The 12,056-nt window shown below is 47.8% G+C and overlaps 4 protein-coding genes across 4 annotated transcripts; 1 reads left to right on the top strand and 3 right to left on the bottom strand.

Moving 5' to 3' along the window:
- Positions 1-2,368: 2,368 nt before the first annotated feature.
- Positions 2,369-3,499, top strand: GGS25DRAFT_529212 (uncharacterized protein; the record flags this gene model as incomplete). The annotated part of the gene is made up of 1 exon (XM_049265259.1): positions 2,369-3,499. The coding sequence occupies one exon, from the start codon at positions 2,369-2,371 to the stop codon at positions 3,497-3,499; it is 1,131 nt and encodes a 376-aa protein (XP_049120116.1).
- Positions 3,500-4,150: 651 nt separating this feature from the next.
- Positions 4,151-5,337, bottom strand: GGS25DRAFT_475880 (uncharacterized protein). The gene is made up of 3 exons (XM_049259744.1): positions 5,213-5,337; positions 4,457-5,153; positions 4,151-4,384 (listed from the first exon to the last, which is right to left on the bottom strand). Exons 1-3 carry the CDS (start codon positions 5,237-5,239, stop codon positions 4,296-4,298), a joined length of 813 nt encoding a protein of 270 aa, XP_049120115.1. The 5' UTR covers positions 5,240-5,337; the 3' UTR covers positions 4,151-4,295.
- Positions 5,338-6,819: 1,482 nt separating this feature from the next.
- On the bottom strand, positions 6,820-8,799 carry GGS25DRAFT_475878 (acyltransferase-domain-containing protein). The gene is made up of 2 exons (XM_049259743.1): positions 7,513-8,799; positions 6,820-7,460 (listed from the first exon to the last, which is right to left on the bottom strand). Exons 1-2 carry the CDS (start codon positions 8,225-8,227, stop codon positions 7,270-7,272), a joined length of 906 nt encoding a protein of 301 aa, XP_049120114.1. The 5' UTR covers positions 8,228-8,799; the 3' UTR covers positions 6,820-7,269.
- Positions 8,800-9,075: 276 nt separating this feature from the next.
- On the bottom strand, positions 9,076-11,708 carry GGS25DRAFT_475873 (uncharacterized protein). Its single transcript, XM_049259742.1, has 2 exons — positions 10,428-11,708; positions 9,076-10,361 (listed from the first exon to the last, which is right to left on the bottom strand). The coding sequence occupies exons 1-2, from the start codon at positions 10,984-10,986 to the stop codon at positions 9,556-9,558; spliced, it is 1,365 nt and encodes a 454-aa protein (XP_049120113.1). The 5' UTR covers positions 10,987-11,708; the 3' UTR covers positions 9,076-9,555.
- Positions 11,709-12,056: the final 348 nt, after the last annotated feature.

The following is a 12,056-nucleotide window of genomic DNA, read 5'->3' as shown; positions in this document are numbered from 1 at the left end:
AAGTTGTGAGATCACACTGCAACCAGAGGATGCTGAGGAACGAAACAGTCAAGACGTTCGTTTTTCTTTGAAACGTGCTAAAAATTGCCAGCTTCCCGAGACATACATTCTACGCCACTCTACTGCGTCAACACATACGTACATTCTTCCCCCTCGCCCCCTTTTAGCTAACATGGCCCCCGTAATCTTCGCCGAGGTATTATACAGACTAATTGTAGAAGTTCAAGTTCCAGGTGAAGCCACGGTCGCGGCCGAAGGTGTAGGTAGGTGTACTACGGTCAAGATCTAGGTCCGGACTTTTTTTTGGTTCGCTTTCCCACCCCGTTACTAGAGTTCCAGGCCCGTAGAAGTAGTCCGCCTTGGCGTCCGCCTCGCGCTTCCGCACATTTTTGTACCGCAGGCTGTCTGTCTAGCTCGACCCAGTACCTAGCCGTCGAAGTCATCATCTAGCGCACAGGAAATAACCGGGCGGTTGGTGTGGCTGAATTCGGGGCCGGACGGACCCCATTAAATAACAACGTCTACCGAGAGTTGGAGGCTACGAAAGTGAGCATGTTAGTTAGATATTACAACTATTCTTTCCAAATGGTTTCTTCGGTGGTAACAACATTTGCAATATAGAAGGCAAGAATATAGGCGAGAAGGAATTGCATATATGAGTGAGTGTCATGATTCCCCCTATCTGCGCCGCCATTGTAACGTATCTAGCTATCGACCTAGGTACCTTACTTCATAATTGAAATCAACCATGAGAACGAAATACAATCAATATCATTTTCTAGAATATATACTTATCAATGAAATACAAACATAGATGTAAAACTATAGAGTCATTGCCTTCACTAGTAAGGGATTTACAACATTAAGGTCAAAACAGGAAAAAGATTGTGTTATCACCTTATTACAACAAGCTCATTGCGATGAGCCATACTAGGTGGCGATTGTGTTTTGTACCTGCCAGGCCCACTTGGCCCCTTTATTAGATTACTCTATGATTGAAGCCATTCGCAAATACCTAAGGTGCGTAACTTGTAAGTATGTCCTTAATGAGATTTTAACATTACAAACATCTCAGGTTCCGTTTCTCTTAGGTAGGTAGGCATTTTATTGGCGATATAGCAAACCAAATTTATCCTACCTTAGGTACCTAGGTTTGTACGCATGTATAAGATGTAAACCCTTATAGAAATGGCATCAAGTTGATGTCATCAACTATAAGGCTAGACTCAAATATTTGGCAGATGCTGGAAAACAATCTGTAAAACAATATGCATCTTATTACTACTTAGTATAAAAGGGCTGTAGATATCACTCCAACGGTTTCATTCCCAATCCCTTTCCTACATACCTAATAGCCGAAAGTTGCCTACTTATAAAATATTTTAGAAGCATAATAAAGTTCGTATCATTAAGAGTGGTGTTGGGTGTAAATAATAAGGGGCTTGATTTGTAAAGCCATAACCGCCACCTGCTTCCTCTAATTCGGCCGTTCTAGTTCTCTACCTATTTAACAGTATGGCTATTTTTCGTGCTAGTCGGACGAGCCCTATACGAGCAATATTGTAGAATTTGTTTTCAGTAAGTGCCTAGTATCATACTGACTTTATCGATATTTGCTCACGGTCTATGTAAGGCATCTCATGGTAAGCAGACGGAGGCGTATACAGGATCCCAGGCTAATCAATTTCATGTATGTGGGCGTTTCTTAGATATGATCACCTACCTTATATATCTAAGAAGATACTTGGCTATCGCTGTTCGACCCAGTATCATCAGTAAGAACTCAGCACAAGGGTCTCATAGATCAGTAAGTTGATCTCTATGACAAGTATCGTGTTGCCCCCTAACACACCCGATCAAGCACAGCCGAAGTACGAACCTGGATAACCGCGTAAGGTTTTATGAGCAATTTAGAGGGCACTTGCGTAGTACAAATAACCTCGACATCTGATACAGTGTATATTATACAACTTGTATTGTGAGATGGCGCCACCTCTCCCACTGAGCGAGCAAGTGGGTGCCTGAATTATTGCGTGCCTGAACCCTCAGGCAAAAGTGCGGTAGCATCATGCCAACAGACAGGTACCTTTGCAGACAGCTCATTATCGGTTGTTTCGACACTGTACCGAAAATACTATAAATAGTCAGTTAGTCTGCCAGCATTCCCAGAGATGCAACACTTCCTCTGCACACATACAAAAGAGAAATAACTGCCCATTCACCAACCACACCTTCACCAACACAACCTCCCTTAACTCACACACAATCCCAACACCTTTTCAATCTTCTATATAAAGAAATTACACACTGGACACCCCTACTTTTCTTTATCACCTTCTCTTTTTTTTAGCATCCATCGACCGACAAGATGGATGCAGCGCCTCAGCAGGAACGCGTGCGGTGCCCCGAGTGCGGGAAGGAGTTTACCTACCGGAGCTTCCAAGAGCACCAGGCGACCAGTCATCTTGGTCGGATCTGTCTAGTCCTGGCCCACAGACTAGATATCCAGGTAGACGACGATGAGGTGATGGCCCAAGTTCTCGAGCGAATAAACGTCCAGCTCGGGATGCGGGCCCACAACCGCCAGGGCTTCGATGAGGACATCATCGAAAGGGATGGCATGTTCTGGTGCTACATCCCGGCTTGCGATCTGGATGGCCACGGCCACAGCTACACGAGCAAAAGGAGCTTGCGGCGACACCTGCGAACCTTCCAGAAGCAGCGGAAGGTAGCTGAAGCCGCCCGGCGCGCGGCTCTCAACGGAGTACCCGCCGTCGCCGCCAATGCTCAGGCCGTTCCCGACGTTCATATAGCCGACGTCCCTCCCGCCGCCCCCAACGCACCCGCCAACGCACCTGGTGACCTCAACATTCCAAACGCCCAGGACGTTGCCGTTGCCCCCGGCCAGCACGCACAGCCTCAACAGCAACAGGTGCAGGCTCCGCATGCACTGATGAACCCACCCGCCGCCGCCAACGACGACAACCAAGCCCTCGTCCTCCACAACCCCGCGCAGCTAGCCGGCCCCCAGCAGCCCCACGTCGTCTTCGCGCGGGACGTCTTCGAGTGGCGCGCCCAGATATCCGAGTACTGGCGCGAGCTCTACGCCTGCCTGCGCGTGCGCAGCGAGACCTTCGACGACTTCCTGCACATGGCCCAGAACGCCTCCCTCGCGGCCCTGCACATCCACCCGGCCTTCCTCATCCTGCGGGAGTCGGTCGAGCGCGCGGGCGGGAACGTCGCGCGCGCGCTCGAGCCCGTCGTGCTCATGCTGGGGCACCCGCACCCGCACCTGCGCGAGGTGCGGGCCCGCGTCGCCGAGCTGGCCGCGACCCACCACCAGCGGCGGGCCGCGTTCCGGCAGCTGTTCGCGCTCGCGGACGCGCGGGAGGTCCTGCTGCGCGGCGCCGAGCTCAGGTTGTCCCACCACCAGCTCGAGGCGGCGCTCCGCGTGGCTGAGGTCCGCGCGAACGCCCTCATGCCCCCCGAGCAGATGTGAGGCTGAGGGGCAAGGCAGACCTGCAGGATGGGACCTCGCGGGCTCGCGGTGGCTTGGGCAGGAAATTCGGATGGGGGGCTGGAGGATGTATCCTGCGGGCGGCGACTGGGAAGCAATCGGACGCAAGCGGATCAAAATAAAAAAAGGGGGGCCATGTAACTGGGCTATTGGCGAAGTGGTTGGGTTTAATCCTGTGGGCATTACGGTGTTTTGGCATGATGGAGTCAAATGTACAAAAGAAATGAGGGCATTCAGAGATGGAGGGTACTACCTAGGACATTGGGATTGGAGCATTTATAGGGCCGGGTGTTAAGAGTTAGGGTATCGAAGATTTATAACATGTCAAGCATACGAATTACAAACAAATATTTCTGCTAAGCACCTGCTCTTGATGCTATCGTGACACTGCTACCTACTTCTTACCTAGGTGACTAAATAACCTAGAAGCACGTATTATGACAACGAAGTTAGTACCTTAAGGTAAACGTCAACAGTGTACCTGGTACTTGACAGACTTAACGCCGCGTAGAGTTGTAGACGTACATTAACGTAGGTACTTATGTACCGTAGGCACACACAGCATTACGGCATCCACTCCCTAATTACCACGATTTTAGAGCATCTCAAAGGGCACAATGAGGTACTTATAAACACCAAGTGATTATATTCAGATACGTATATACGTCTTGCAACTATGGCAGTAGACTGGATTATAAAACTTATCCCTTTGCTAAAGTCGTCCTTCGACAATACCCAACAAATATGTACCTAACTTCACCCCTATCTATCTGACAGTCTAGTAGTCATCATTTCGGCCCGAAGCATCCTCGCGCTTCTCACGGCCCCTGCCTTCTACACGCTCGCTGTTGAGAGCTGAACCGACCTCTGTGGGTGAAAGAGTTAGTATAGGTACCAGAAGCCAAGAAAAGGGGGACAAAAAGGGGGGATAAAACATACTCTCCAAAACCTTGCCAGCAAAGCTATCTCCGCCCTTGCGGCTGGAGTTGTTGTTGTTGTCATCGTCGCCGTAGCTGCCGGAGCTGCTCTTGTTGCCGTACGAGTCGTTGTCGTTGGAGCTGCCGAACGTGTTGCTCTTGGTAGTAGACCCGTAGGAGTCGTTGTCGTTTCCACTGGACCCGTACGCGTTGGAGCTTGTGTTGCGGGACGATCCGTAGCTGTCGTTGTCGTTGCTGTTGCTGTTGCTGTTGCTAGAACCATAGGTGTTTCCGCTGCTGCTGTTGTTGTTGTCGTTGTCACGGCGGTTGGAAGAGCCGTAGCTGTCGGTGTCGCGGGACGAGCCGAAAGTATCGGTCTTGCCTCCGGACCCGAAGCTGCTGTCGTTGTTGTTGCTAGACCCGTAGGTGTTACCGCTGCCGCTGTTGTTGTCGTTCGACCCGTACGAGTCGGTGTTGTCTCGGCGGCTGTTGCTGTTGCTTGACCCGAACGTGGTGTTGTCGCTGGAGTCGTTGTTGCTGGAGCCGTAGGCCTTGGTTGACGAACCGTAGCCAGTCTCGTTGTCTTGACGAGACGAGCCGAACGAGTTGTCGTTGTCGTTGTCTTTACGGTTGGAAGAAGAATTGCTCGAGCCGTAAGCGTTGTCCGAACGACCGCCGCTTTGGCCGTACGAGTCGTTGCCGCTACCACCGTAGCTGGACTATAAAATACCATATATTAGCTACACTCATGCTTGTATAGGGGGTCATCGGTACTCACGTCGTTGTTGTCGTTGTTGTAAGACATATTGATGGATGATGAGTTTAGATGTTGTTTTAAGTGAGTAGGTATTTACAGTATATCTTTCGAGTTGGATGATAGTATATAGAAGAGACAATAAACTTAGGACCAGAGACGGAGGAGGAACGACGATATATATGGTAAAAGCTACCTAGTGACTACCTAGATACATGTCTAGTAGCTAGGAAAAGGAATGCTCTAGACTACCCGGATCCAGGGGGAACGAAAGGGGGGCTCTGAGAAGGAAGCTGTAGGAAGCATGCTCACTCGGGGCTACGGAGCACGACGTCACTAAGTTGGATACCTTCTCCAAGGAAGGCATGTGTAGGTTCGGCGAAAGCGAGGGAGCCATGGTGGATCTTGTTTTCCCGTAGTACCTATCCCGGCGTATTTGATTCGGGGAGCAGCTTCACAGCCTACCTGCCTAGGTAGGTACTTAGGTAGACATTGGAGGCAGCCTACCTATTCCAGCTCTTTGCATCCTGCTGAAGGAGTAGTGAGGGCGTCATATTAACCAAGATACGTACACACGTGCGGGATATACTGGTCTGTACCAAGTTCAGCTAGATAGTAGTAGTAGTTGAGTTGATTCGTCATCTTCCATAACTCGCAGCACATCTTGCGACAAGATGTCTCATTTCTCCTCATATTCTAAGTACATACTTGGGCCAATGTTAGACTGCAGTAGGTTTGTCCCTGTTTGGACAAGATGCTATCCTTAGCTCTCCCTAAGCTGTATAGTCACTATAGTGTATGGGATGTTTTCTTCATGGCGCACATTCACCAAGCTGAGAATGGTTCCTGGCAACAAGTCAGTTACCTACCTTCTGATTAATTCCTTGCTCATTGATACATATTTCACGAGAAAGAAAAGTAGTTGGAGGGGTAAAGTAACCATCAAGCAAACGTCATACATGATGATGTACAGATGGTGAAGTTGGTAGTATGATAGTATGATAGTATGTAGTTAGTAGGTATGTAGGTAGATATTAATATACATAATACGAAGGTCTCCACGTGGTGGGGGTTACTATAGGTCAATAGATTGACAAGCTATCAAGATTATGTACGTTAAAACATGATGTGCCAAGGAACCCTAAAGCTCTTTGTTCCTGATGATGAAATCTAGGATCGGTCCATCAGGGTCTATCACTGTGTAGGTTAGCTAGTGTAGGTATGTATATATGTATGTATGTATGTATGTACCTCCCCTGCCCTAGGTACCTACTACCTAGTAGGTAAGTAACGTTATGGATGCTTGATCGGGAATCGGGATTGCCTCACTTGTACCTTGCCCTAAGAAGGTGCTACATAATTATTGATGTATTAATACTGATTGCTCCGCTTACGTCATAACACATAAAGTGAGATACCCTAGGTAGTTGTAGAAAGAAAAGGGGAGAGCACGTGTTTTTAGATCAGATATCAAAATCAATCCCTTACTTATGTACCTAACTCTTTTTTTCTCAACACGGGTTAATGTTAATATGCCGCGGCTACAAAGGATTCACACGTGCTAAGCTAAAGGGGGCCTAGAAGGACCCGAGACATTGGGGTACGCAACATCAATCATATTAGTGCTCACTGCTTCTAATACTATGCTTCAACCAGGTATTTTATTCGTCGAGCAGCGAACGAACTGCTAAATGGTACCAAAGGCCAGGTATTTAGTCTAACACAACGCAAATGCAACATGCTCTCAAGTGACCACCCAACCTACACTTCGACTCCAGGCTTCGAAATGCTTCCAACGACACATCCAGACACTAAAGTTGGAGGCCTTCAAAATCTGGTTTGCTGTGTGATGTCTGATCTTGTTAGAACCTCTCCAGTGTAACTAACACAATAGCACGACCCTCCCCAGATGCACAATCAACCGCATGATCTAGTCTATATGGGTATCAAATGCATTTTGCACTCGTCTCTAAGCCATGTCTTCCAGAACCCCGAAAGCATCTGCCACCAGCTCCTGCGTTGGGAATGAAGCAGATATGAACACTCTAAACTACAAAACTCTCACGAGCGGTGCCCCCTCGTCATGATAACGTTGCGTCAACCCCACTGGCATGGACGACACCATCACCACTCGTAGCAGGCACCGCAAGAGGTCTGTTCTGAGCTTTCTCCGTCAACGCTACGATTTCCCTAAGCATGAGCTCTCGAGTACTGCGAGTAAGTTCGTCAACGTCCTCGGCTTTCAGTCCCGTCGTAGAAATCGGATCTAGGACTACAAGGATGTCAGTTTACAAGCCAACGAGGGATCACAAGGAGCATATTACCTTTGATGGGAATTTTCCCAGATTTAAATATGAAGTCCTTGATGTGGAGTACATGTGAATAGTTGGCAACTACCACCGGGACGATAGGCACTCCGGCCTGCACTGCGAGGTGGAATGCGCCCTTCTTAAACGGTAGAAGGCCAGGCTCCTTGGCATAACTACGTGTGCCTTCGGGGAACATATAAACACTCTGCCTTCGCTTTTGAATTTCCGCAGCGGCACCAGCCATCGCCTCTCTTGCGTCCTTTGTGTTTTTTCTGTCGATAAAGATAGTCCCACTTAATACCATGAACCATCCCAGGAACGGTATGTTCTTTAACGCTTTCTTGGCAGTCACACTGCAGTATTTAGGAAACATGCATCCAAGCATGAGAACATCTAACTCGGTCTGGTGGTTCCCGATGAATACGGCTGGCCGAATATTTTGGAGATGTCGCTTAGGGTCGTCAACCTCGAAAGTGACGCCGATGGTGACAGCCATGACATATTTGAAAGCGCGGGCTGTGGTCCATTGCGAGATCTGTTCGCGACCAAGGATTCTTAGTACTATCGACGCCAAAACGCCGTAGAAAGAGGCAATTATTATCGAGATGTATGCGGCGAGCGAACGAGCAACGAAGCCCGCTATAGGAATGATGACGGAAAGCATGTACAAAGCAATGACGAGGGCAGCATAACCCCCGAGGAAGTAGGCTAGGATCGACAAGAAGGACATGCTGTGCAGAACATTGGCGTACCGTGGGGAAGAGAGAGCCAGATGTTATAAGTAGATTAAGTAGGTAGGTAGGAGGTAAGTCGGGTAGGTAGGTGAATAGGAAAAGGGTCCGGGATATTTTAGGAGGTCAGAGGTCAAGTGTCCAAGTGGCGAGGCCAATGAAAACAATAGCAAATCTAACTATAATCAAACTATAGTAGACGCCTTTAAAAAGAAGTCGGGTAGTGTTACGTTCGTTAGTTACGTTCGTTAGTCACGGTCGCGGTCGGGAATCGAGTTCATAGTCATAAGACCATTCGTGTCCCCATGGTGGAGGGGGACTTTGAATTCATGAGGTAAGGGTTTTGGCAGAATATTTCTAGGTGGTGAGTGGTAAAAATGGTTTAAGAGGTCTGCTGCATGTGGTGGCAGCAGCCCATATGGGTTCTAGCTTGGGGCTTTCTTTTTCTCACCGACAACTGGGGTACTAGGTAGGTAGCCATTTTGATTTGTTGAGGGGCTTGTACTACTACTACTAGGTACTAACTGTACTAGATACTACCTAATAGTAGATAGTAGAATCTAGATAGGTACTACGAGTAACTCTACTTCTTCATTTGGGTCGTATGAGCGTGGTAAAAAAACAAACATTCAATGTAATCTACATAACTACATCCTAGGACCTAGGTAGCACATGTGATTCTACTACAAAAGCTTATCGAATAACTAGTGGATCTATGCGTTAAACGAGATTGGGTTATTCTCCGTTCGGCAACCTGCATCCGCATAAACTTAAATCCCGGTACCTAGTACCTACATAGTAGTTAGCCATTCAAAGTTCAAATAGTACATGACATACCTCTGTATTCAATGTTACATATATCATTCATCCCTAAAAGTCATCGGGAGATAGTATAAACATATAAAATCCAATATTTCGTCTGAATTCATGGAGCTACCAACATAGGCATCTAGCATTCTTCGTATTTAGACATTTGGGTGGGTAAGAAATTAATGTTCGACGCGCCCAACATTCAATCACTCATCCACACCAACGTGTCGAATCCTCTTCACCCCACAAAGCCTGACGCCCAATTGTCTCCAGCATGGGACTCCAGGTTGCCTATTGACGGAGCCGTAAACGATAGTAAGATACGCCAGTTTACACGCCAGTTTACCCCTATTCCCCAGAAAGGCTCTTTCCTTGTCTGGGCGTAATACAACAGGCGAAACCCTTATGAGGCTGAAGAGACACGTGAATCGTCTACGACTTTAAAACCCCATGGTCCTGACTCGAGTCTTCTCCGCAAAATCTCCATCTCCCAATCCTCTAAACAGATCGTGAATTCCTAACAAAAACCAAGTCCTGGTAACCACTGTTTAGGCATGAGGCATATCGTGTTAACATCATACAACCACGGCTTGCGTATACATCTCGGTGCTTTGTCAATACCACACCTCCCTGCGCCAGGGATGCCGAAATCAGGAAACGCTTCAATGTCGTGTGAATACAACAATCTAATACCGGTCATGCAGGATCGAGCTGCCTCGTGGAAGGTCTCGTGGGCGTCAATGGGCCTCCTTAGTTGATGTAGTAACGTCAAACGGCGCCGAATCTCATCATTATTCAGGCTTTTAATACTCTGGAAATAGGCCACGGCGGCGGTCGCCACCTGAGCTATGAATGCCGAGCGGTCTTCCGTCAAATGCCCTGAATGGCACCTGAGGCTAATGAGCTGGCTGGCTGTCCTTGTAGCAACTGCAGTAAATGACATGTTGCCAAAGTACGATTTGTGTAGTGACGGTGACAGCTTCTCGCGAGCATCTACTGGAGAGAAGAGTCTTGATTCCAAGTTCGATATTTTCAAGTTGACGTATCGTGTTCGAGTAATTTCAGCCCAGAGCAGCGCCACGGCACATTCTTGTATACCTTTAGTATGCTGAAAGGCGGTTGGATCTTGAAGATACTTCAGTACGGCGTTTTTCAATAGTTGGGCAGTTTCGTCCTTCATTGCAAAAATGCAAGTTCTAGGATTCTTTGGATATTGAATAATATCCTGGACCTTGTCGCCAATGATGTGCCATTCTGGAAATGCTTCAAAGCCCTCGACAACAGTAGTTTTGATGTATTGGGAGATGCTGGGAACTTGATATTCTACATCGTTTTCAGCATCAGTCGGTCGATTATGGCACCAAATTGCACAATTGATTATATACTAACCAGGAAGTCTGAGTACGCTGAACTCATTACGGATGCCTATTGCGAATCGTTGGAAGAATCGACTGATGGATCGGTTATCTATAACGCATTGCTGGAAGGCCCAGCAAAGGACCAAGCCACCGCTCCTGAGAAAGGTCGCCTGTACAGTGCATACTGGTGGCCATTCATTCAGAGTAATTTGCGCTGGCGCCATGCAAAAGTCTTCCATCTTCCAATGAGACACAGGCATGCCGCTTTCCCTGAGCTCTTTGTAGTTGAAGCCAGGGCCGTCTTCATAAACCTTCCACCTGAACACATCGGATAGAACTTCCGAGAGGTCATCTAGGTCACAATATCGCACTTGAACCAGGCCGGCTTTGTGAGGATGGAACAAGGGCCCCAGCCTTCCCCGCATGAAGGGCCAGGGCTTGAAAACAACTTCGAGCCCACGACGTATCGCAGCGACAGCATTCCGGATAGCAGCATTCGAGGTGTTGGGGAAATCGAAGATAAGCATCTGTCGATTATACTCACGCGGCACTAGCAGTTCCCCTTTGTTTAGCAATGGAAATATAAGCATCGGCGGCAACCAAAGTCAAGCATACTGGATTGGCCTACGGCAGTTAAAAGATGAACATGCTTCAAGGTTGCGGGAACGCCTACGTCCCGGCATGGATTATGTTTGTAGTCGCCGTGTAGCTCCTCCAGCTCCTCCATTGTCTAGAGACTACTAGGACCGAGCCGAAGAAGATGTAAGTGAATAATGACCATTGGCAACTATGAGCTTGGGAGCTAAGGACTCGCGTTTTCGAGTAAGAAAAGATATCTAATGGTCGATATGAGAATACCGAATACGCCGCCTTTTGTTTCATTATTTTCGAGAAAAGAAAAAAAGGCAATTTACGGCAATGCGTCAGAATAGCATTGAAGCTCGCGCTACACGAGTATCTTTCCGTATCAATGTTAATAGTCTCGATACTAGGTTGGCATTTCCTCCTCGGCGAAGCGTAGCACAATCGGTATGCTGGCAAGAACTACCTCGCAGTACGTTACGTATATACCTACATGTGGGCAGTGCGTATTATGTAGGCACTTATTTGAGAGAGTACGGGCCCGATGAAGGAACAGAATGTGTCCATGGGATGAGTACTTAATGATTGCTTTTGCCTTTCAATCAATATGCAATCTGCACTTAATCCAACTGCATACTTTGTTAATGCCTACTCTAGGCACTGAGAAGAGTTCCGGGGTTTGCTCGTCGGGATCATGACAATGCATATACCTATTTCAACGATAAGCTGCTACATATATTCAGTGATAGGGTCTTAGTAACAAAATATGAAACCTTCACATCATCCCGCCTGCAATACGAGAATTGCGAGACATTCCCCAGAAGGCTTCCTAAGAAGGCAATCGGCTTTTGATCGGTTGACTCACGAATTCCCCAAAAGACCCCAAAAGACTCCAATAGACCCCAATGGAATTCAGCCTTCTAGATCATCGAATATTAGCATTTTTAGCAACTTCAAACTTGGGAACATACGATACTACGAAGTACCGGGTTAGCTTGGCGTGTACTAGGTAGTACGGCACGTGGGTCTTGAAACCAGTTCCTGTTCGGGTAAGAAACCGCATGCTGAGCCAATGAGA

Source organism: Hypoxylon fragiforme (genome assembly GCF_022984875.1).
Source record: "Hypoxylon fragiforme strain CBS 206.31 chromosome Unknown GGS25scaffold_2, whole genome shotgun sequence".
Lineage (NCBI taxonomy): Eukaryota > Fungi > Ascomycota > Sordariomycetes > Xylariales > Hypoxylaceae > Hypoxylon > Hypoxylon fragiforme.
This window is presented reverse-complemented; position numbering and strand designations above follow the sequence as displayed.